We start from the raw sequence: 26,230 nt of genomic DNA on the forward strand, positions 1-26,230 counted from the left end.
CCTATACTCTGACAAATAAGACGTTGCATCAACGCGCAGTACGAGTAACACTTAGAGGGAACATGCAAGCGCGTGGCCACTTAAAGGTGGCGAGAATGAATGAGGGAGAGTGGCTCGTGTGTTCCCTCCAAGCATGGCATACTGCACGTTGCTGGCGAGTCGGTGGTCAAACAAAGGCAGTGCAAAAGAGACGAAGAGGTGACACACACATGGGCTCAACTGGATGCATTCGCAAGTTGTCGGTTTGGTTGCTGCGCTACAATGCTGATAGCTGAGCTGCACATCACGGTGATCCCTTTCTTGGCTTCTTCGCATATGCACCTGACAGTTGGCGCTTGAGAGCCTTTTTCAACCCTTTCTCTTCAGTGTGCAGGCGAGATTGTGGCAAGGAAACCTCCGGCTTTCCTCTGCTTAGGAAGCAAGTTATACCACAGAAACTCCAGGCTTCTGCCTGCAACTTTTAATACAATAGCAACGCACTGATTAGACTAAAGAAGGTTTAGGGTTTCATAGGGGTTAATGTCCAAAACCGACTCAGGCTACAGTCGAGCCCAACTTATAACGAACCTGACAGTCACGGGGATCGCAGTAAGTGGACTTCCCCTGTTATAGCGAAAAATGCAAAGTCAGGCAGAAGCGGCGTTCATTTCATGAAGCACTCTATTATGCATTGTACACAAATGCCCATTCGTGTAATTATTTGTGTCTGATTGCTTGTAGTAAGTCCCCTTGTACGCCTGTGAATAATGGAAAGCTTGACTGTGTCCAAAGAGAGTGTCTACAACATACTGAATTCATTTCCAGATGCACCGGAAAAGGGGTTCTACGAGGGCAACGTGAGAGATGCTCGAGGCACAGCAACAGAACATGCGCACATTCAAGGCAAACACACAGAGAATGCAATTATGCAGTACGGAAAAGAGGAGAAATACTGGCGCTCAAGAAACAAGCAAATGAGAATGAAGAGGGTAAGTAACAGTCAACAATCGTCAAGCGGTATGCAGGCAACGTGGCTGAACTTAAAAAAAAATAGTGGGTGGTGGTGAAAACGTTTGTTTAATCATAGGGAGAGGGTCGTGATGCAGCACTCATGACAGTGCTCACCTAGGCAAAGAACAGAAAGTCTGTGCAGCACTGATGAAAAAAAAGTCCTTAATGGGGGCGGTAAAGATGTTTGGGTTGTTTAGTGTCTTAGTGTCTATGGTAAAGCGATTTAGTGTCTATGGTAAAGCGAGAAAAAGGCTCTGGCTTCCGTACAGTGTAATCATCCGAGGAACATTGCTTCTGGTGTGAAAGTGTTTCTCATATGGCTTAAGGGGATTTGGAGCCGGCACGCTTGCCGACATCCGCCTCACGCTGCTGTTGCACGTGCACGTTAGTTACCTATTGTGATACGAGAGCCTCTGTATGCACTGCCGGCTCCACCCACGCCAAGTGCTTCTGTTGGTCGAGCAGACGAGCACGCAACCTTGTATGGTGCAAGCAGTTTCGCCTGATTGTGAATCGGGTGTTGTCCCTCCTACTGATACTTTCCGGAGGTATTGAGCTCAATCCTGGCCCTCTTAGTGAATGTCGAGTGGAACTGCTTAAGAGTTTCCAAAGCGGACAGGCAGCTATTGTGGCTAAGTTAGATAACATTGACGTGAGGATCGCTAAGCATGAAGCCATCATAGGGGATATAAGCAGTAAACTTGACAAAGCTGGAGGACAGATTGACGCTCTCGACAAATTGGTTATTGAACAGGCCAATGTTATTGAACACTTAACGCGAGAGGTAAAGGATCTGCATAGCAAGAATACCAGTCTTGAAAATCAAAGTCGGAGGCAAAACCTTGTCTTCTATGGCGTTAAGGACAGCAACCAATCAGAAACATGGGAAGAGCCTGAGAACCTAATCAAAAGCATCCGTCAGTCAAAGCTAGGGATCGAATTGAAAACCGTACAAAGGGCGCACTGTGTCGGGCGTTTCAGTGATAAGACTGCACGACCTATAGCAGTGAATTTTGCCTCCTATAAAGAGAAACAAGAAGTCATGAGTTGCACGAAAAAGTTTAAAGGTGCACTGAAGAGGAATCTGAACTCGTCTGTTTGCCGCGGGAACTCAATCTACATGTTCCGAGCATTCTTAGAAACTTCGATTTATTGCCCTGTGTGGCCGATTTCCCTAATTAAATCGAATTAACGTCCGGCTCCCGCCTTTTTTTTTAAAATTCTGCCTCGTACGGTGGGCGGAGTCGACCGACGCGGGGAGTGCCTTTCAGCCAGCTCCATGGAGGCTTTGCTTTCGCTTTATTTTGTTTTTTAAGTTTTCGTGAATAAATAGTTTCATTTGCAGATGATATAACCGCAAAATAAGGCCGCAGAAATAAAAATACGTGCGGACTATTTGATTCTACGGACTACAACGTATTATTCCGCCGATGGCAGTGCGGCAAGCCGCCACGGGACTGGGTGAAAGGCACTCCCCGCGTCGGTCAACTCCGCCCATCGTACGAGGCAGAATTAAAAAAATAAAGGCGGGAGCCGGACGTTAATTCGATTTAATTAGGGAAATCGGCCACACCGGGCAATAAGTCGCAGTTTCTAAGAATGCTAGGAACGTGTAGATCGAGTTCCCGCGGCAAAAAGACGAGTTCAGATTCCTCTTCAGTGCACCTTTAAGGGTTCTGAGTATAGCGTGGATCAAGATTATTCAACAGAGACACGTAATGTTCGGAAGCGACTGTGGGAATACGCAAAAATTCAGGAGGCCGACAAAAGCAAGATAAAACTAAAGTACAACAAACTTATCCTGAACGGAAAGGCTTTTATGTGGGACAAAGAAAAGCAGGTGGTTGTTCCCGTCATGAAATGATGACGCCCCACTCGTCCAAGAAAAAGCCTCCAACGACGAGATTTAGTTGCCGTAATCGTTAATTGCAGAAGCATTGTAAATAGAGTCGATGAGTTTGCTAGTCTTCTAGAGTCTGTAAGGCAGACATAGTATTTGGTACAGAATCATGGTTAGATGCATCAATCAGGGATAGCGAGGTGCTTCCTAAAGAATTCATTGCTTACTGCACAGACAGATCCTGGTTTGGCGGGGGCGTCTTTCTGTTGGTGCATTCCTCTTTAAGATCATCATTACTAGATGTCGATTACAATGATGTTGAATCAATATGGTGTACACTTACGCTGCACGACAACTCGTCATACGCTGTTGGATCATTTTATCGCCCTCCCGGTTCTGATCTGAGCACGTTGCAATGACTGTGAAATTATTTCCGAGGTTTCCCAAAAACCGATATTGCTCGGGGGTGATTTCAATCTGCCAGATCTGCATTGGGGTGATGGCATGTGTGTAACCACAACAGGTTGTGGAATCGATGAAGAGCATCGTAGATACTTTTGGCTCACTGCAGTACGTTCAGGAACCAACTAGGGATAAAAATGTTTTACATCTTTTCTTTTCCAACTCTCCGGATCAAGTTAATGCTGTTCATGTTATTCCAGGCATTAGTGATCTTTACGCGGTCATTGCATGCATAAAAGCATCGCACAGTAGACAAAAGAAATGTGAGTCCAGGCGAGTCTTTTTTTACGATAAAGGTGACTATGCTAGAATGTCCGAAAAATTACAACATCACTTGCCCGTTTTTGAGTGCTTTATGATGAGTGCGATATTCATGAATTATGGCACTTATTTGAGGAAAAACTTTTTGAACTGAGGGATGCACACGTACCAAGTATAGATTCAGCTAGACTGAAGAAACGCAGAAGGTGACTGCCAGTTTGATAAAAATGATAAGGAAAAGAAGGCGTGCGTACCTCAAGTTTAAGAGAACAAAACGTGAAGATGACTTTAGCAGATTACTTGTACTAACGCGCGAGCACAAAGAAAAACTAAAAACTGCGAAAGAGGACTACTTTAAAAGTCTGGACGTTAAAATGAAGAAAAACCCTAAACTTTTTTGGCACTACTTAAGGGAGTTTGGATCAGATTCATCTGGTGTAGGTGAAATCGTTTATAATCAACAGGTCATCTCAGGTGACAACGTGTTTTAATAATCCAAATCTGTTTTCTCCTATATCAACGATATCAACAGCCACCAACAAGTTGTGCGCCAGCAATGCCGCCAGTTGAAATAAGTGTAAGAGGGATTCTAGCGCTCCTGGAGGATGAATCAAAGGCCTGTGGTCCAGACGGCATATCACCCCGTTTGCTAAAGAACTGTGCTCATCCTATCTCACAGTATCTATGCCTTATTTATAAAAAATCTTTGGAAACAGGTCTTTTACCACACGACTGGAAAATAGCTCATGTGGTCCTGATTCACAAAGGCGGATCAAGAAAAGGTGCGTCAAATTACAGGCCTATTTCTCTAACATCAGTTTCATGCAAAATCTTTGAGCACATCTTATACACAGAAATAATGAACCACCTCGTAAAGAATGATCTGCTGATGAAGGAACAACATGGGTTCCGGAAAGGTTTATCATGTACTACTCAACTTGTTGAATTTTATCACAAACTTGTATCTGAAGTTGACCGCGGGGGCCAAACAGACTGCATATTTCTAGATTTTCGGAAAGCGTTTGACACTGTGTCACACCCACTCCTTCTCTATAAACTAGAAATGTGGAATCTGGACACAGCTGTTATAATATGGATTCAGAATTATTTGCTCGGCCGCCGCCAACGTGTAGCCCTGAACGGTGTATGCTCAGATTACGTTGATGTGACATCAGGGGTCCCACAGGGGTCGGTCCTGGGGCCACTCCTGTTCTTAATTTATATAAATGATATTTCACTCGGTACCTCCTCAAGTATACGTCTGTTTGCAGATGACTGCATTTTGTACAGGAAAATTAACAACGCCAATGATGTCGTTCAACTCCAAACTGACTTGACACTTATCCACGATTGGTGTCTGAAATGGAAAATGTCTTTGAATACGGAGAAATGCGCTCATCTTTGTTTTTCACAAAAAAAATCAAAGTCCCCACTCAGTATTGCATAAGGACTGAATTGATCACACAGAAATGTACTTACAGATACTTAGGGGTTATACTAACAGATGACTGTTCCTGGAATGCTCATGTGCATCATGTGGTTACCAAAGCCGGAAGGGCGCTAAATTTCATACAGTGGAGTTTAAGGTCTTCGCAGCCAAACCTCAAGAAAACTGCTTTTCTCTCTTGTGTTCGACCTATCATTGAATATGCGTGTATTGTCTGGGACCCTGCACATCGGGTGTGAATTGAAAAACTGGAAAAAATTCACAACAGAGCAGCAAGGCTCGTCTTGGGCAGGTACGGGCGAAGGGACAGTTGTACAGCAATGAAAAAAGAATTGCAATGGGAACCACTCGCTTCCCGCAGAAGAAAACTGAGGCGTGGATTGATTTTGAAAGTTACTTAAAACAGCCCTTTTACGTTTCTCAACGACATGACCATTCGCGTAAAATTAGAGAGTACCGTACCAGGACGAACTTGTTTGCAAATTCATTTTTTGTTAAAACAGTGCAACAGTGGAACCGGCTTTCCGAAATGCAAGTGTGCTCTGCAAGTGAAGGTGTATTTTTTGCCATTCTGTAACCCCCCTGCTATAATGCCTTTGGGCAAATGCGGGGTAACTCTTGAATAGAGAATAAAGTCCAGCAAGATTCTTCAGGAACTTGGATGAGGATTGGGGTGAGAATCTAAGGCAGTGCAACAAGCGATACTCAAACGTGTCTGCACACGGCGTATTGTGTAAATAAAATATCCCAGTGGGCAGCATGATCCGCAACAGCAACCAGTCCATTGCCATCTGTGGAGACCAAGATGTGCTTTGGCTGTTGTACCTCGAACGAGGTGACAGTACGATTGAAATATAGCGTGTGAGATACGAGGCATGTGCTTTGGGGAAGTCTCGAGAGGAAGCCTGCCGATCTGGTAAGCTTGCTTTGAATATGCATTGTACGGTCAGACCATCCCATGTGAGAGTGAAAAACAATGCCGTGCGATTTAAACTTGCCCACAATTTCAATGGTGTTATTTTCTAGCTGCAGGGAACTGTTTACAATAACATCCAGGCTTAGGGGCCGGAAAGAGGCAGCTTTGGTCTTGCCAGAATTAATACCAACATTTGTGGAGAGCAGACAGAACTCTACTGATTGGTTCATCGGCAGAGCAGCCACTAAGGAAACAAACCTGACTTATATTAAGGGCTATGGATGCGATTTCGTTCGCACAGAAATTAAAAAGGAAGAGACCGAGAAGGGACAACACTTTGGTTTCTGGTTTATGGGGGTTCAACGTCCCAAAGCGGCTAAGGCTATGAGGGTCGCCATAGCGAAGGGCACCGGAAATTTCGACCACCTGGGGTTCTTTAACGTGCACTGGCATCGCACAGTACACAGGCCTCTAGAATTTCGCTCACATCGAAATCCAGCCACCACAGCCGGGATCAAAGCCGCGTGTCTTGGGTCAGCAGCCGAGCACCGTAACCACTGAGCCACCGTGGCGGTGGGCACCACTTTGAATCAATTGTGATTATCGACTGAAACGACCTGTTGGCGCCTGTTCAAGTAAGAACCAAGAAGCTGAAGGGAGAGGTGACGGACACCATAGCTTTCAAGTTTAGTACTTCATGACTGAGAAGGTTGAAAATGTTTGTAAAATTGACAAAAATACCAAGAGCCAAGTTTTTAGCTTGAATATTATTCAAAATAATTGCCTTTTGCACGAGTAAAGCAGATAGTGCAGGACTTGTGCTTTCGAAATCCAAATTGATTGGCATTTATTAAACGGACTATGCAATGAATTAAAAGTCACTTGTAAATGTCTACAATGCTTAGAAATGATGCTAAGAAGCATTCACACCAAGTACGAGTCTTCGGAACTGAGCCGGCAATTTATTATGAATACTTAAAAACCGCGTTTTTTAAAATTCGCGGGCCGATTGGTGTCTTTGTAGAAACCGACTTCGAAACCAAAATTGGGAAAATAGACATCACTAGTCCCGTGACATCGGCAGGCCACCACACGTTGTCATTCGCTGGAGCCACGGCAGCCACGACGTCACGAGTACGCTTCCAGTAGCCGTGAAAATCGTCCGCTCGAGCCGCTGCGCGACCCCGTCGGGCAAGCGCGAGCCAGGGCATTGCCTTCGCGCATATGGTTTCAGTTTACCTCTGCCGCCTCTTTCTGTCGGTCGGGAGCCACTCGCAGTGCCTTTGTCACAGTGACAAGCAAAGAAATCCGAAGCGCACCGCAATCCACGAAGGCAAAGAGAGACCGGAGAGACGCTGCTGCTGGGGTGCTGGGTGAGGCTGGGTGCGACAACCGGAAGTCACAAACGAACGTCAGGGAACGATGTATTCATGGGCGGGGCCCAGTCCCAGAGCTGTTTTCTTCATTTTTTCTTGGTGCTCCGAGCGTACGAGTTGCGCGGGGAAAAGAGGAGCGTGATTTTTAATCGTCTATAACTTCGTTGTTATTGATGCCAGCTCAAAAATTCTTGTGCTGGGGTGACGAGTGATGGATTGCCTATCTCTCGTCTGCTTCACGTAATCTCAATTAATTTACAGCATAGTCCCTTTAAGGCATGTTTAGAAAACAACCCATACATTCTTTTGAGCATTACTTTTCCAAGAGCCTTTGAAAACACAGGAAGAATAGAAATCGGCCTATCGTTTGTCAAATTATTTCTGGCACCTCCTTTGAATATAAGTTACTTTTGCATATTTCATCAGTGCAGGAAATATAACTAATGTGAGTGACAAGTTAAAGACACAGCTTAAGCATGGTGCCAACAGATTCCCAACACACTTAAGTGGCTTTGTTTGGAAGCCATCAAAATCGGTGCAACTTGTCGATTTCAGGTTCATTACGACCCTGAAGACTTCCTTGCTGGTCGATAAGTGCAAAGCAAAAGTCTCTGCACTTGTAAGAAAATGAAGAGCTTCCACGGGGGAATCACTCGGTGTAAAGCCCGTAAAGAAGTTGCTGAGTTTATCTGCCAAAAAAGAATACGCAAGCCATCGATCAAAAGCTGACCCAGATGCACATTTTTATTCTTATTTAAAAACGATCTGTAAAGGACCTGTCTTACAAGACAGTATTTATGCAGATCACTAATAAAGGAAACAATCAGTCGTTTTCATATTGCCACCGTACGAACCAATCAGTGGTGCCGTACTGCGGCCGAACTGTTTTAGCCGAAACTTGCCATGCCTTGGGCATTGGAGGTGCTCAAGATTGTCTTCCTCCTCGCTCGAGCTCCCTCCTGTCTGGAACGCCCATCTCGTCTTGTAAAACCTGGGCTTTGTTCTTCAAGCGTTTGTCGGTGACGTATTTGGTGGAGGTGCTGGGTAGCGTCCCATGTACTCGGACTGCGAGGACACTCTTGGCGCCTGTTCTCCACACGTGGACTCAACACCCGTCCACAAAGCGAGCCGCCGTCTGCGAGGCCTGCAACCGGAGTTCGGCCAACTGACAGCGCCGGTAAGAGCGGTAAGAGCCATGACATCCACCGTGGCTAGCCAGACAACTCAGCATTCCGGGAATGCCCAGCCATTCGTCCTCCACGCACCCCAGTCGCCACCACCGTTCCACGGGGACAGGTTCGAGGACGTCGAAGACTGGTTGGCCAGCTTTGACCAAGTGGCGGGGTTCAGTGAGTGGGACGGCGAGCGCAAATTGCGCAACGTCTACTTTGCGCTGCAGGACTCGGCCAAAACATGGTTCGAGAACCACGATGCTTCCTTTACCACTGGGAGGTTTTTCCTTCACCTGACGCACCTCGACCACGCTACGGTGAAAGACTATGAGATATCGAGCTCTACCTGGCTGATAATGTGCAGTCCATCCCCAAGGCCCGACCGCCCGTCATCCTCTGGCCAGTTCAGAGGCGTGTCCCCACATCGGGAAAACTGAAGACGGTGTCCTCCAGGGGTAGGGCCACTGCTACTGGACCGTGTCAAGAGCCTCCGCCTGAAGATTCGCCACGGCGCTCCGACTGACGACGACTTGAGCCGACGGCCTCAATGATGCGCTGCGACCGACTGGTTTCCACCGACAGCCATGACGTTACCGCACTCGTGGATACCGGCGCCGATTTTTCTGTAATGAGCAGTCGGTTAGCCACAGACCTGAGGAAGGTTCTAACCCCTTGGTCCGGGCCGCAGATCCGGGCAGCTGGTGGCCATTGGTGTGTGCACTTCGCGAATCCAGATCCGCGGTGTTACTTTCCCTGGTTGCTTTGCTGTGTTACCCAAGTGCTCCAAGGACCTCATACTCGGTTTGGATTTCCTTCAGGAGCTAATCGTGTCGTTTTCCACCCAAGGCCCTGTCTACGAGGATACCGTGCCACGCAGTGCAAAGTTGTGCGTCTGTGACGACCAGGTGTTGGTCCCGTCAAGAGCCAGCATGTCTGTTACCGTAGAGTGCGATAACAGCCCCAGCACACGTGGCATCGCTGAAACCAACATCTCACTGCTCCTAGGTCGGCAAGTGTGTGTAGCTCGCGGATTTATTGAATTGAACAGTGGGTGAACCGAACTTTTGGTGACCAATTTTGGTTCTGAACCTCAGTGTTTGGCTGGCAAAACAGCTACTGCGTATTTTGAAGAACTTGGTGAATTCGCTGGACAGCATGCATTGTCTGAAATCCCTCGGAGCTCGATGCAGGATACAAAGGTTAAGATTTTTCTTTCTACTAAAAAATAAGAAATTGTCAATTTATTTATTTATTTTTTTATTTGTACAAGTACCTGCAGCACCCAGGGGCATTATAGCAGGGGGGACAATAACAGTAAACATATACCTAAATTAAGCATGTCACAAATATTGAAAATAAGCAATAAGGCACATTTGTCTAAAATAAAATAGAACGCATCACTGAAATGGCGGTCCGAGAAAACAAGTTCTTAAAGGGTGGAAAGCCTCTACGACAGATTGGCCGCCAGGAAAGACTGAAAATGTTTATCTGTTTTACATCGTTCTATGCTCTTGGGAAGCCTATTCCAATGTGAAGAAGTATGAGGAAAAAAGAATTACAAAACACATCAGTTCGACATCGCGATACAAGAACTTTCAAGTTATGATCGCGGCGTTCAGAGATAAAATGTGGAGGTAGAATGTACAAGCTATTGTTTATTCCCGTGAGATCAGGGTATATTTGGGAAAAAAGTTAATTTTGCGGTTAGTCTCCGGTGAGCCAGTGTTTTCCACCTAAGGTTTTCTTTAACTAATGTGATGCTACTATGGAAGTTATAGTTGCCAGAAACAAACCTGGCAGCACGGTTTTGGATGCGTTCAAGTTTTTCCACAAGATAAGAGCTTTGAGGGCCCCATGCCGCACAAGCATACTCGAGTATTGGACGAACATTAGTTACGTATAGCTGCTCTTTTACTCTTGTGGGGGCTTTATGAAAATTTCGTCTAATGAGGTGTAGCGTTCTAGATGACTTTAAGGTTAAATACTCTATGTGTCGGTTCCATGTCAAATTTTCTGAAAAATAGACCCCTAGATACTTGTAATGCTGAACCTTTTGCAAGCGGTAGCCCGTCCAAATTATAAACTGATCTCACGGGAAGACGTTTGTGGGAAAATGACACATACTTGCATTTAGCGCTGTTTAAAGACATGCCCCATTTAGTGCACCAACAATGAACTTTTTTCAGATCACTCTGTATGCTGTTTACATCATGGTAGTTTCGTATATTTCTGTAAATGGCACAATCGTCGGCATATAATCTCACTTTACATTCAAGCCCTGCAACAATGTCATTTATAAAGACTAGAAATAACAAAGGCCCCAAAACAGACCCTTGGGGCACGCCAGAGGTTACGGTGACATTTGATGAATTACCGTATTTACTCGCGTAATAGGCGCACTCGCATAATAGGCGCACCCCTAGTTAGGGCGCGAAAAATCAGATTTTTTTATTTCCGCGCATAATAGGCGCACCCTGAACTTGGCACTGTGATCAATACTGTATTTACACGATTGCAAGCCGACGCCTCGCCACCCCCCGCTTCCCAATCTTTATTTTAACAAAGTTTTTGCTGAAATGACTACTAGTCCCTACTAGTGCTGCTGCCGTCGCAGCTGCTGCGGACCCACAGCACGTACAACGACATCGCGTAGAACAGCCGCACACAGTTTTCAGGGATGCTCACTTTAAACGTCTGTTTGGAAAGCTTCATCTCCAGCCGGAAACGTTCCCAACTTAGGCCCGCGAAAACCTCGGCGCTTGGAGTCGCGTACGAAAATTTAGGGACGGCGCACTTCTCGGCACGTCGTATTTTCCGACCTGCTGCACGCTTGCCCCGTTCGAGAGCAAACTCCCAGCCGTGTAGCTGTTAAGGTTCTTGCCCGTCGAGCTAAAACATCAACGCTCCGCGGCAAAGCCATAAACCACGATAACTATCGCGCTACCGCAAATCCCGGCACTTGACAGCAACAACAACAACAAAAAAAAAAAACGAGCTGGAGATGCTGATGGCGATATAGATAGCGAAAGCTCGCGGCGGAGGAAAACGATGATGATGATGAGCTTGGCCTTGGGCGGCGTCTGGAAGCTCCAGTGCGCGTGTGTGGCCTCCGCGATCAAGCGCCCGTTGCGCGCAGCCGGAGCCGATCGCGGAGGCCTCGGCGCGTGCATTCCGAAAGTTTCGGTGCGGCCCTTACACGGACCTTTTTTTTTTTTTAACATTTTCTTCGCGAAAATGGGGTGCGGCCCGTACACGAGTGCGTTTACGCGGTGTGTTCAATTTTGCGAGTTGAAAAATTTCCGGAAATTTTACCCCGCGTAATAGGCGCACCCCGAACTTTGAGCCGGATTTTCTGGAAAAAAGTGCGCCTATTATGCGAGTAAATACGGTAGTACCACTGATTAAAACATTCTGAGTTCACCCAGATAAGTAATCTCTAATCCAGTCTACTACTGCAGGGTGTATACAGAGAGAAGATAATTTATATAACAACAAAGCATGAGGAACTGTATCAAACGCTTTCCGAAAATCAAAAAAGATGCAGTCTACCTGAAAAACAAGATCAAAATAATAAAAGAGATCATGGGAAAATTCTACCAGTTGAGTCGTGCACGACAGTCCAGGCCTGAAGCCATGTTGAGCATTTGAGAAGAAATTATTGTCTTGAAGATGTTTCATCACAGAGCCGTAAATAATGTGTTCTATAGTTTTGCAGCATATGCATGTGAGAGAGATGGGTCTATAGTTTTGTGATGCCTTTTTGGGACCACTTTTGTGGACTGGAATGACGTTGGCTACCTTCCACTCTGCAGGTAAAGAAGTGCTGTACAATGATTTGTTAAACAAGGCTACTAAGTAGTGCACAATTTCTTGCGAGCAAGATTTCAATACATGCGACGGGATGGTGTCAGGTCCGCTTGCTGATTTGTTTTTTGGGTTAGTAAGCAACTTGAGAACACCGTTATATGTGACAGTAGCCGCGGGCATGTTCTCATAGGCTTTTTCTTCTGATTCAGGCAATTTACCAGAGTATGCGGCAGTAAAGAGGGATTGAAAATAAGAATTGAAACAGCAAGCCTTCTCATAATCGTCATTCACTGTTTTCTGGTCAACTAACTAATTAGGAACAGAGGTCACCTCTTTACTATTGATTTTAACAAATTTCCAAAATTCCTTTGGATTTTCCCTTCACCTTGTGTCAAGCGATGACATATAATTATGTTTATTTACTTTCATTTCTTGCTTAATTTTGTAGCTTATCTGGTGCATTTCCTGGAAAACAGACTGCTTGTTGTTTCTTAAATAAGTAGCATACAGACGGCGTTTCTTATTAATTAATGCCCGAATTTTCTTATCCACCCATGGCTTATCATTCCGGCGTCTACGCGTAATAATTTTAGAAGGGAGGTATTGCTCAGTTAGAGCCATTAGTTTATCTCTGAAAAGAATCCAAGCTTCATCCATATCCAGTGACTGGCTGACTGCATAAAAAAGAGGGTAGAAATTAGAAAGTTCACTTGAAATTGACGTGTAATCACCTCGGTTGTAAGGAAACACTTTCCTGGGATGTTTGTGGGCAGATCTGACTGAAGTGGTAGAGCACATGGTCGCAACCCTGTCAATGGCTTCTGATTTTTACTTTCAACCGGTAACGTCAAGGTCAACAAGAAACAGGCACTGAAGCGTTAAAACTTTACTTTGCCAGAACATATATATTAAAATTTTCGGTTTTCCCTCGCACCATTGTCGAGTGGAATCAGCAAGTACCATCATCATCATCAGGATAGCTGACATTGATGCCGTAGAACAGGCCGTTCACAGAGTTCTGGCATTTGTTCACGTCTTGCTTTGTACTTTTTGTTTTGCGTTTATGGTGTCCCTCTTGCTGAGGCTCTGCAGTATGCTCTAAATAAATAAAATAAAAATCCGGAGCACTGCCGTCGGCCAGACCTGGCCCGAGTGAGCATTCACTTGTAACTCTGCTGATGAGTCAGACATCCGAGAGACATCTCGTCTGTTGCTAGCCGGCATTGCTCATGCAGCAGCAACTAATACCGCTTGTATTCCTTCGTTCCCGAGGGTGTCTTGTGGTGGTCGCACTTGAGAGGTGCTGAGTTGGACCTCCACTGGTTTTTCTAATAGGCTGACACTAGGCTGTTCTGGGAGCTTGGGCCAAACTGCCACGTTGATGGGGCCAGAGATTTGTTCCGCTGTCAAACTTAAAGGTGCAGTGAAGAGGATTCTGAACTTGTCTTTTTGCCGCGAGAACTGCATCTACACGTTCCTAGCATTCTTAGAAACCTAGACTTACTGACCTGTGTGGCCCATTTCCCTAATTAAATCGAATTAATGTCCGGCTCCCGCCTTTTTTTTTTGTTTAATTCTCCCCGTACGGTGGGCGGAGTCGACCAACGCGTGGAGTGCCTTTCAGCCAGCTCCGTGGAGGCTTTGCTTTCGCTTTATTTTGTTTTTTAGGTTTCTGTGAATAAACAGTTTCATTCGCAGATAACATAGCTGCAAAACAAGCCTGCAGAAATAAAAATACGCGCGGATTATTTGCTACTACGTATTACTCCGCTGATGGCACAGCGGCAAGCCTCCATGGGGCTGGCTGAAAGGCACTCCCCACGCGTTGGTCGACTCCGACCACCGTACTGAGAGAATTAAAAAAAAAAAAAGGCGGGATCCGGACGTTGATCCGACTTAATTAGGGAAATGGGCCCCACAGGGCAATAGGTCGAGGTTTGTAAGAATGCTCGGAACGTGTAGATGCAGTTCCCGTGGCAGAAAGAAAGATGAGCTCCGATTCCTCTTCCCTGCACTGACGAGATGTGAAGGCTCCCCCTTTCGTGAGCAACAGGCCGGGTGATGAGAGGGCGCCTTCATCCCTCACAGGAAGGACGAGGGGGGAAGGAGGTGCAGTTAGTAAACATGGTAACTGTAGGCCAATTTCCGTTTCTTTTTTGTTGTTCTTTGTTAAGGGTCACAGAGTGGCACAGTGTTCAACAGAGATTACAAGAGTGAGTGAATGCACGATGCCTCCCAAACAACGTACACTATGAACATCGTGTACAAGATTCCCCTGTCATGTGGCAGAGTGTACATCGGCCAGACAGGGCGCTGCATAAACGATAGACTCCAGAAGCATGCAAAAGATATCTGCAATAAGGGACGCACTAATCTGGTTGCCCACTGCACTGCTTGCACCAATTGTGAGCCGCGTTTCCTTAGCGTTTCAATCCTCGGCAGAAGTGCTCAAAAAACGGCCCATGAAGCCTCGGAAGCTTTCCTCATCAGCAAAGGGGGACAAGACTGCGTTAGTGACACGTCTATCGTTCTGTATAATGCCGACATAAATGGTATGTAATTCCAAGTTCCTCGGTAGGTAGCACTGGCGCAGGCCAGAAGCGTAATTATATACTTTCAATACTTCCAGAGACAACCGTCATAAGCATCAATTCACGCTCCAAGAATATTTTTGGTGCCAATAATACCTACAGTTTTTTGTTTTTCCCCCGAGCTGTGCGCGAGTAGAATTCTTTAGATCAGAGTGTGGTCTCGCAGTCTACTATTGACAAATTTGTTGAACTTGCTGGCAATTCTGTACTGTCAACAATGAGGATGTCATGTCACAACTAATGTGTCTTTCTTTCGGTTTTTATGTATAAATGTAAATCTGTGATAACATGAGCGCATGAATGACGGTAACTTAAGTGTTTTTTTTTTTATGTGCTTGCCTCTTTTTTGTTGTAGTGGTCTTCGCATACTCTTGTGTACAAACGTGCGTGTATGGCTGTATGAGCAAATGTATACGGGTCCTTAAACTACTCCTGTAACAATCCCTAAAAGGACTGACAGTATCTCCAAATAAATAAATAAAAATAAATAAATAAATATGCCTCGTTCTCGCTTCAATAAAGCAGTTGTCAGTAGCGCCCGTGGTTGTTTCGTCTTTCTGTTGTCCCGTCTCTTGTGTTAAAATATGCCTGCGAAGTACGCACAGAGCCCAAGTGAAAAGAAAGCCGACCAGCAACTCTTGGAGGAGGCGCTCTTCCGCAATTTGGAATAAAGAAATAAGGCGCTAGCACAGTTTTTCCAGGGGGAAAAAATTCCTTGCTAGGCAAAGGAGACCACCCCCCTGCCTCCCCGACTGCAACCCCACCACACACACACAGGGGGAGAGGCTTGACTTGAGAGAAGACACGAACAGACTCACATCCGATTCAGACAGAGTGACCTCAGTCACGGATGCGTCATCGTACATGTACCACTGGCTTCCGGGGCCAGCACGGCAATAGGCGATATCTGTGGAAACGGCAAAGAGAAAAAGAAACACACATTTTCACGTTTTTCTTATGCAAAAAAGAACGTGCAGAGTATCGGCTAGAACATAAGCTCATTACAAAGCAGTAAAGTCTCCAGTGAGATGATGACTACACTGACAGCATAGTGGTGATCCCAGGTGCACACAGTTCCAAGGAGCTAAACACTAGGCAGGGAGTGACCTCGTATGGCGGGAGCTCGTTCCTCATTTGTGCACTTTCTCTGTTCAGACACACAAATATCGTGAGCAATACAAGCCGTGAGTTATACTAGAGCTGCCTGGCTGCATGGCTAGAGGAGGCAGTGTGTAAAGACGGGGACAAACATGGAAGCCAACGGGACCGGCGCCAAACAAACAGCTACTCTTAATAGAGTGCGGCTAGTTTGGCGCCTGTCCTGTGTTTGTCTGTGTGCATTGCTCCCTCTCGCCTCGAGTTAGTTTTTTTGTCCAGCCACCATTCCATCGGATTCTGATTGCAGGATCCATCTAGCGATCACCAAGAGGGCTGACAGAACTGCTTCACTGCAGTGCAACGAAATGAAGTAATCGTGAAAAAAATAGAAGAGGACCACATGATTATGTGCGAAGGTGCAGCCTTGGTCAAAAGTTTGCAGCCACGTAACTTTCAGCCATCGCCTGCTGCGCTTGCCTCATGGTAGAACTGTACCCAAGAGAAGGCACAAATGAGGAACGAGCTCCCGCCATACAGGGTGTCACTCCCTGCCCAGTGTTTAGCTCCTTGGAACTGTGTGTACCTGGGATCACCACTATGCTGTCAGTGTAGTCATCACCTTACTGGAGACTTTACTGCTTTGTAATCAGCTTATGTACTGCTAAGCTTCTTGCAGACTTCTGGCCTGCACGATAGGTTGTGACTTCACCGAACGATGACTTTTTTATCCCCTCACCCCCCCCCGTGCAGGGTAGCAAACCATTTATTATCATCACGGTTCATCTCCCTGCCTTTCCTCTTCAACCTCTTCCTTAGGTGGGTGGATGAGATTAGGAACACGGTGGCCGCAACTGGCGTAGGACAGGGTTAACTGGAGAGAGAGGGGCCCTGCAGTGGGCGTAGTTACGTGAAGTGGAATTATGAAAAATGTAAACCACAAAATCATTACCGAGTCATAAAAGCCAGCCAAAATACAGCAAAATCAACTGGCGCAATTTCCTGGCAATGGGAAGAGGGAAAAAGGAAAAGCACCATCCTAAAAGTGCATTGCACTTACGCACTTCATCGAATCAGACCATCTGAGCATATTTCAATTTTGGGGGCACTTTTGATAAGACAAAAAATTTCCATGGTCCCTTCAAGTTCCTGATCCATTCACTACCACGGACCACCCGTGATGGCCAACCCTGGGCGGATGGAAAGAATTAGCAATCACTCGTGCTCAAAAGGTTGCATAAGAGAAACTTTTTATTTTATTTGGCTCTCAAGATAACCCCAATTTTGGCCAAAAATCCTGACACACACAGGTGTGCACAGTGGCACTCGTTGCACTCCCAACAGCCTTCGCTGTTTTGCCCTTGGCTCTGTGCACCACTGACACCTCACCACCACCACCACCATCATCATCATCAGCCTGACTACGCCCATTGCAGGGCAACGGCCTCTCCCCATTGTCTCTCCAATTAACCTTGTCTTTGGCAGCTGCGGCCACCATATCCCCGCAAAATTCCAAATCTCATTCGCCCACCCAACTTTCTGCCGCCCCCTGCTACGTTTTCCTTCTCTTGGAATCCACTCCCTTGAGGACCAGCGGTTATCTTGCCTTCGCATTACATGCCCTGCCCAAGCCCACTTCTTCCTCTTGATTTGGACTAGGATGTCATTGACCCGCGTCTGTTCTCTCACCCGCTCTGCCCTCTTCCGATCTCTGAACGTTGCACCCATCATTTCTCTTTCCATAGCTCACTGCGTCGTCCTTAACTTCAGCTGAACCCTCTTCGTTAGCCTCCACGTTTTCTGCTCTGCCGTCATGCGGAGCTATCTGGCAACCACAATGCTGTTGCTGACAGGCCTCTAGGCACACAGCCACAGTCGTTTTCCTCGGGGGCAGCACAGCCATGTGATTCATCTTTCAGACGAGGCAAAATTCTTTGCTCAGCGTAGCTTCTCCAGTGGCTTTTGGTGGAATGTGCAAAGTCACCAACATTTCCTGGCACACTTTCGGACTTCCAAACTGGGGCTTCTCACGTGCCAGGCTCCGAGTGGGCACAAGTAATAACAGCCGATCAAGTCACTGCTTTCACTATCCAAACGTTTAGGGTAATTGCAGAGTGCATCACCCCCACTGCCAGAAAGCAACGCCAGTCTTCCCATCATGCCATGGTCAAAAGAAGCGGCAAGAAGATAATTTTTTTTCCTGCAATACATTTTCAAAACTAGTGAGCAATTAGTGTCATATGCCGTGGAAACTAGTATCTAAGCCAAGAATCTGGCGAATTTTCCATATTTATTGCCAACATTTTAAGGGGGAACGAGGGTCTTGAAACTGTTCTTTTTATTTATGGATAGAATCCCAAATTGTGCACACAGATGCGTCTCTCTCTCTCCCGATTCCAAATAGGTAATCATAATTGAGCTGGTGGTCTTAGATGAAAAGGTGGCTTGAATTCTTGAGTGTAATTGCGTAATTTCTTACGCAGCTTTAAAGAACTTTCTCACTGCATTTTGTTGCTTTTAATTACACGAATTGATAGCCAGCAGATTCCCATACCCGATGACATCCTTACTTCTTTTGTTTAGGCCACATATAAATAGCAATTTACAATTAGCTTAACGAGTTGCAGAGTCAAATACTGCAACCTCTTACTCTCGACATAGTATCTCAGGATGACATGCCTTGAGAGAAAAACGAAGAATGTAATTGGGTATGGGAACTCTCTGGCTATCAGTTCATGTAAACAAAAGCAACAAAATGCAACGAGAAAGTTCACTAAAGCTGCGTAAGAAATGACCCAATTACATTCTAGACTCTGTAAGATCTAAGACCACCAGCTCAGTTATGATTGCATATTTGGAATCAGAAGAGAAAAACCCATCTGTGTGCAATATTATTCATCAGACTCTGGCCACAAATAAAAAAGTTAGTTTTAAGACCCTCGTCCCCCCTTAAAATGTTTAACGCTAGGGCGACACATCACCCTCAAGCTCATCTCTCTAGCCGTGTCCCCCACTTCGGTGAGAAGAATGTGTACTCACAGTGTCCCGTAGCCAGAGTTCCATAATGGTTCTGCAATGAAAGTACAGGAAAACAAAAATAAGCAACTTTCGTGCAATTTTGTGCTGGCAGTCTCATTTCTTTGTTCCAACAGTTGCCACGGACATCAGCAGGATGGCAACATGAACACAACACAAGTGGGAGTTTGAGACCCCAGGAAAATTTCAACACACTATTACAACGAAATTGCACATGATTCAGGCCCACCAAAGCCCAAGGAGCAAGGCTGGAGTAACAGCTGCTGAGAGGCAAGTGTCCCTGAAAGCTGCTTGACAAACGAAACAGAGACCTCGCACTGCATCTTTCTAAGCCAGTCTTTCGGGGCTGGAATGAAAGAAGCGACCCTAACAGCCTTCCACTGCATCTGCACCAAACAAGCGCCCTTCTTTCAGATCCTTCTTTCATGCTGGCTAATGGAGTGGATTCCAAGGGAAGGCAAGCGTCGCAGGGGGCGGCAGAAAGTTAGGTAGACATGGGAGAGGCTCAGTGGTTACGGCGCTCGGCTGCTGACCCGAAAGACGCGGGTTCGATCCCGGCCGCGGCGGCCGAGTTTCGATGCAGGCGACATTCTAGAGGCCCGTGTGGTGTGCGGTGTCAGTGCACGTTAAAGAACCCCAGGTGGGCAAAATTTCCGGAGCCCTCCACTACGGCGTCCCTCATAGCTTCACTTGCTTCGGGACGTTAAACCGCAATAAACCAAACCAAACCAAACCTTTTTTTTCATGCGTCTTATGCCTCCCATAGATATGCATTTGGAGAATTTTCTGACACAGAAAGTTAGGGGTCTCAGCTAGAAGATGGTTGCCAAACAACATCCAACTCAAGGAAAGTATTTGCAAAGATGAGCCATCGACTAGCCCCTACCAAGACTTTGATCGAACATCCCAGTTCCTTGCATGCATTTACCCTCCACATCTCTGGAGCTTCTGGAGGGTAAGGGCCCTTCAGTTTCAAAGACTGTTTGCAGAAATGCGCCATTCAAACCAATGGAAGCTCTACGACCACTCGTTTTTCCGGCTGGGCAATGATGGCACTCAAATTATTACTCACACCAAAAGTAGTGCGTTAGATGCCACTGCTAGGTGTCCCAGTGTCGCTCATCTAAGAGCACTGCTTCATTCTCATGCCTTCAGTTCACGAAAAGCCCACCATGGGGCAAAGCCAATACACGAAGGCTAGGCATTCCACAACTGGCGCTATGAAGTGTCTTGAAGAGGGGGCATGGTGCTGCTTACAGTATAGCTCGGGTTGCACTTTGAGCTATCCGGCCAGCTTACAGTTGTTCACAACAGTATTCAGCAACCTTTTTGGTCATGTGAGACACTGTCACAGCTACTATCAACTCAGATATACTATCAAATTGAATGCAGCCATTGCCTAAACACTTGAAAACAAGGTGATTCCCCCTTCCTTGTTTAATGCATGGTGGGATTTAAAGGCACATTCTAAAGGCTCATTTTGGAAATCCAGAAAATTCCAACTGCTGGCTCAGTCCTGGTCAAAGCGTATAGTGTCATACGCTTGCAGTGATGTGATTGGCTGAAGCCATTTTGGAGCAGCTTTTTGGAGCAGCCAAATGGGAATTTTGGAGCAGGGAAACAAGCTTTTGGAGCAGCTCAAGGCTCATTGCAAGTGAAAAAATTGACTTTGCGAGAAGTAAAATAAGGAGGAAACCTTTGGGAACAAAAAGGTGCTGTTCAATAGGATGCCTGGGGCATTTCGATGCGAGCAAAATGCAAAAACACCCGTGTACTCAGATTTAGGTGCATATTAAAGAACCCCAGGTGGTCCAATTCTGGAGTCCCCCACTACGGCGTGCCTCATAATCAGATCGTGGTTTTGGCAATAATTTAATTAAATTAGAGGCAATTGTGAAACATCATATGTTGGCCCAAATAACTAATTTTAGAACTTCAGTGTCATGTAATCTTTTATGCGACCAAGTATAGATCAGCCCTGTGTTATAGCCGCCAAGCCCCTATAGGACAGCAGTTATAAATGGACAACAAGGAATTCACTGGAACTTTTATTTAAAAATGACTAGAATGCAGATCACAAGCTTACACAAAAACAATGAAATAACACTATCAACGTTTCGAACTGAATAATAATTATGTACACGACAGCACAACTTTTCGGCTTCTTGGCCTATCAAAAAGCAGTGGACCTATTCTGTGCCTTTTTTCTGTGAGCAACATCATTCAGTCTTTAACTGCAAAATACTGCCCAGTTGGCTGCCTTAGGCGACATTTTGTCAACAGCAGCTGAAAGCCTTGTTTTTCCTTCAGCAAGCATGGCCTGCCCACTTTCCATATCACCAAAATTCTTCATCTTTATGCCATTGTTGATGAGCAGCTCTGCATTCACCAGCATTTTCTTTGCTGTTTCTACTTCCAGCTTGAGGGTTTTGTCAGCATCACTTGGTGTCATCTTCGGCACATTGGCACGCTGCCGTTTGGCAGCCTGCTCTTCTTCAGCTGCCAAACGTTCTCTGTACCTTTTGCTTGCCCCTCGCACTGCTCTGACAACATCAGGCGTAACATCAAAGTGAAAATACGCGTTTGGCGCAGCTTTGGCGCACAATAACAAAAATGTAGCAGGATGTAGCAGGTTTTGCCTTTTGGCGCACATCGGCGCAATTGGCGCAGCTATCACATCACTGCGCTTGTTACAGATGCCACACCAGATAATCCCAACAGGCTCACGAGGGGAGGGCATGTCTAGGTACGACCGGCAAGGCAAGAGGTTGTACAAATCATCATCATCATCAGCCTGACTATCCCCACTTAAGGGCAAAGGCCTCTCCCATGTCTACCTAACTTTCTGCCGCCCCCTGCTACGTTTGCCTTCTCTTGGAATCCACTCCGTTACCCTTGAGGACCAGCGGTTATCTTGCCTTCGCATTACATGCCCTGCCCAGGCCCACTTCTTCCTCTTGGTTGCGACTAGAATGTCATTAACCCGCGTCTGTTCCCTCACCCACTCCGCCCGCTTCCGATCTCTCAACGTTACACCTATCATTTTCCTTTCCATAGCTCGCTGCGTTGTTCTTAACTTAAGCTGAACCCTCTTTGTTAGCCTCCACATTTCTGCCCCATGGGTGAGTACCGGTAAGATGTAGCTGTTGTATGCTTTTCTCTTGAGGGATGCTGGCAAACTGCCATGCATGATCCGAGAGAACCTGCCACACTACCCCCTTCTTATCCTTGCAGTTCTCACACAGCAGCCTGAGCTCCATGCTGCAGAGTCACAACAGTGTGCAATGGCAGATGTGAACGGGAGGCCCCCCCCGTCAACCGAGGTGGCAGCTCGACCGGCCAGCCAACAAAACTTTTGGAAGCTGGTGCTCTCTCGGACCCTTTACTGTTTGCTTCTGTGGCACCACCGATCTTCCAGTGCACTCAAAGTACACACTCGTCACAACCTGCCATTGGCAGCAGCTGACGTGGTGAGGCCCTGGAGAACCCTAGGAAGGAGAGCAAGGTGGAAAGTTGGGCAAGTTGAGCCTTACTCACGATGAAGCTAGCGCCAAAGACAAGGACCAAAATAGGAGAGAAGACACAACACTAGCGCTTTCTCGCAACTAAAAACAACTAAACTAAAAGGAAGAACACATGATCCCCCACCCATCTCGTGAAGTAAATCAAAGGAACATACATGATAACATCAGGATAAACCTTAGAGGGCGATACATCTGAAGAGTGCTGGGTAACATAAATGGTGCAAACACAGGAAACTTCATGGTCACACTCATGAAGAGCACACCCAAATACCCAAAAGAAACAAAAAGGAGGAAGGAAGGATATTAATTCCGCGTGTGGTGCAGGTATGCCAGCTCCTTTGCTGTTAAAGAAATTGACGGTGTGCTTATGCATGTATTTCCCTGCCGCGAAATATAAAAATGTGTGTTCATGTGTTCTTACATTAAAGTTTTAGCTGCGAAAAAGCGCTCGTGCTGCGTCTTCTCTCCTGCTTTGGTCCTCGTTTTTGGCGCTAACTTCATCATGCCTAGGAAAGACGCCGGGGGAGCCCCAACGACTCTGGAGGCTTCGACACTCTGCACACAACAAGGCGCCAACAAATACTCTACAGGGCAATCCACTTCTGCGCATACCAAGTGCCTGGCCAGCTGCAAGCGTGCCTCCTGTGTTGGCACCACTCAGTGCGAACTGCCCACTGGCATGGAGGCCACCCTCTCTCTCACTTCATCCACCACCACGGGGAAGAAGACAGCGTGTTGTACGACTGCCCAAATACAAATTACGCAAATGCCCTGCAATAAAGTATGCTTACTCTACACTGCAGTAAATGAGCACCAAATTGGCCCATGAGGGCTCTCTTTCCATGCTAGGAATATCTTTTTTTTTTTCTTTTCCGTTTAACACTCTTCAGAGTGAATACTCTTTCAAAAAAATTGTTAGTGCTGAAAATAGCACACCGTAGAAGCTTCCATTTTCGCATCCGTGAAAAACAAAACTGCCATGGCGGGTTTGCGCCCCATGTCCAAGCATAGGCTATGGTTCGTACCATGAGACACCTGGCCAAGCCCCTGCTTTTCGATGACCCTCTGCCCTGCCGGCTCTCGCCCCGTCCCAGGAAAAACACCAACTGGGAAGTGGAGGCCCCTCCCACCGCAGGTGAGGGACGGCCGTGTTCCCGCTGACACGTGTGGGTGGAGTAAAACCTCCCTAATTTGGGCCTCAGGGAGTGGGAAAAGCGTCCGAATTATCTGGCTGTCAAATTACTCAATGGCCCCCTCAAAAACTGAAAGCAAAATTTATATGCTGACAGCCTGGCCAAGGGTTATATCCTTTTTAAGATGGAGCCACAACAGTGATTTCTTGCAGTTCCATCACAGGCTTTAATGTCAGAACGCTTTCAGAAGTGGCGACAGCAGAACTCCTCCACAATGCTACAAGGGTGGCTCTATCCGACACTGCAGTGCTAGAGCTAGCTCCTTTGCATGTGAGGAGGCTTCACCGCAGAGTTTCTGTGTGCTGGAAGCATGCACTGGCACCAGAGCAGCAAGGCAAACAAAAAAACATCAGCAACAAGGCAAATGTACCGAACTGTGTGCGGATCAGCTGGCTCGCTGACATGCGCAGCAAATGAAGCTATGAAAACAAAACTATGCTCTCCCCCGGCCAACCGGTGGGCCAACCTGCCTGCCTTTGCACGCAGATCAGAGCAGTGCGGGAGACAATGCAGTATGCAATTCAGGCCCCTGGGCCTGTCGAGCACTTCACACCATGACACGGCGCCCCTGTGTCATGACGTCAGCATCCCAATAAACGAGCTGCTGACGCCATAGAATTGCACGGACATTTGGCGGGACTCCGGTGGCAGTTCGAATTATCTGAATGTCCAAATTAACAACGTTTCACTGCATTTGCGTGAATTAATTCGAGAAGTGGAAGTCATTCCTGCATGCAATGCGCGGACACCGCCAGTCCTTGAAATCAAGCAAATGCAAATCCTCGGCGAGTGCAGTTAACACAAGTTGCACTAGTCGAAGTACCCTGCACTTTTAAAACATGTGTCCCTGAGACTGCTAGGAAAAATGCCCCGAGAGGTCACGGCAGCAGACTGTTGAGTGCTCAATTCACAAAAAACTTTGCTCCCTTCTTTCAACGCAGAGGCTTTTCTGCTGGACAAAGTCAACTTGGTGCGTGAATGGGCAATGGGGCAAATGGGCACCAGACACTGTACTGAGCTCACTTGGAGGGCTTTCGGACGCTTTGGATCTCAAATGAGCTGCGTGGTAACTACACCACCACCAAACATGAGTGAAAACGAAACTCCACAACCACAAAAATCTAATCTGTATTGGTCCTCTTCCCGGCATGCCTCAGTGGCAGATGAGGTGGAGAGCTGATGCTGGCCCTGCTTGCAGTGGGAAGCCACTTTGCAAGCAGTGACCGGTGCAGTGTGCCCGCGAGGATTTAGGCCGATCATTGAGGCCCTGCTGATCGCCAAAGCCAGCGTGTCAGCACCCGTTCTGTTTCACTGACTGACAAGAAATATGGTTTCCTCGAACGCACTGACTTTGACTTTTGTTCCGGTTACCTTCTACATTCCCCATGCAGCAAGATGGCTGAGGACCCCTCACCAGAAAGGCGTACAGGTGGTAGGGGGGCCTCCGCTGGGTCTCCGCCTGCTCCACAAAGCAGTTCATGTCCAGGCCGCCGATGGGGAAGTGCACGTACGTCTGCAGCTTCTTGCTCTGCCACGCAGTCTCACACCGGAACCTGCACGGGGGTTTGGCTTCCATAAACCAGGGTGGATTAAAAAGAAAGCAGCTGCAGTGAAGCCCCCCCCTCAGAGGCTGCTGCAGAAGAAGGTCTGAGGGTGTGGCACACCGGAAAAAAACAGCCTGTGCAGGAAGGAACACACAAGGCTCACTGACAACTACTCACCTTCTTCCATTCTAGCAAACGAGCACACACAAAAAAAGCAGCGTTCTTTAAAAACCATTCACTTATCTCGGACAATTTTATCATTTTTAAAAACCACTCCGTTTCAATCTTTTGCCTCACTTCCAGTGTGGCCTTTTCTTTACACCCCCCATTTTCTGCCTCCATTGTTTGTATAATTTTCACTTTTTATGGTTTTTCACCCTACTGACGCGACTGCTTGTGTCCACCCACCACTGTGCAGCATACCTTCCCCCTCCTGTCACTAAACATGTGCTCGTTCGCTTGAACGAAAGCTGTTAGTCAGCCTCGTGTGCGTGTGTGTTCCTTCCTGCGTGGCATTTGTTCACTGGCTGTCATTTCCCAGCATTCAGAGGCGCACACATGCAACAACCATAGTCGCAAGGCCAACATTTGCAGGCAAGAAGGACAGGGCACTCCTTGAGATGCGAGCCACTGCGAGGAGAAGCAAACTCCTGGAAGCCCTTGGGAGGCAAACACAAACTGGCTACGAACTATGAGAAAGGTGGAAAGGCAGCGAGGAGTAGGCAAGGGCACTTTCGCTGCGCTCAACTGTGTTTCCGATGCGTCAGAACCGAGGAGAAACTACGCATGGGTGGCATCCGCTCTTCCGTCCACTGCTACCGACACTGCCCGGTACTGCTGCCGCTGCTGAGAGTGGCGCCATCGCAAATGGAACAGGGGCCCTTCCATCCACCACTGACACTCCCTTGAGCGCCCAGTGCAAAGCTGAGTTAGAAAAAGAAAGAGAGAGAGAGAAAAAGAAAGAAAAAAAGAGAGA

At 46.8% G+C, this 26,230-nt stretch overlaps 1 protein-coding gene and 1 long non-coding RNA gene across 7 annotated transcripts in view; one reads left to right on the forward strand and one right to left on the reverse strand.

The window, feature by feature from the left end:
- LOC149327703 (ubiquitin carboxyl-terminal hydrolase 8-like) overlaps positions 1-26,230 on the reverse strand; it is a 269,416-nt gene that overhangs the window by 471 nt on the left and 242,715 nt on the right. For 5 of the 6 annotated variants that reach the window (XM_089562390.1, XM_089562388.1, XM_089562393.1 and 2 more), the window contains 3 exons: positions 25,125-25,263; positions 18,997-19,027; positions 15,681-15,769 (listed from right to left, as the gene is read on the reverse strand). In XM_089562390.1, coding sequence (XP_089418516.1) covers positions 15,681-15,769; positions 18,997-19,027; positions 25,125-25,263 — 259 coding nt within the window. Of the gene's footprint in view, positions 1-15,680; positions 15,770-18,996; positions 19,028-25,124; positions 25,264-26,230 lie in introns of those variants that run through there. The other variant, XR_016285926.1, reaches the window with a different exon arrangement.
- LOC149327704 (uncharacterized) lies at positions 337-22,562 on the forward strand. The gene is made up of 2 exons (XR_016285929.1): positions 337-968; positions 22,228-22,562. It is a non-coding gene; the product is annotated as an uncharacterized LOC149327704 (long non-coding RNA).

The sequence above is a fragment of the Amblyomma mixtum genome, chromosome 10 (genome assembly GCF_055824585.1).
Source record: "Amblyomma mixtum isolate Tamu chromosome 10, ASM5582458v1, whole genome shotgun sequence".
Classification (NCBI taxonomy): Eukaryota; Metazoa; Arthropoda; class Arachnida; order Ixodida; family Ixodidae; genus Amblyomma; species Amblyomma mixtum.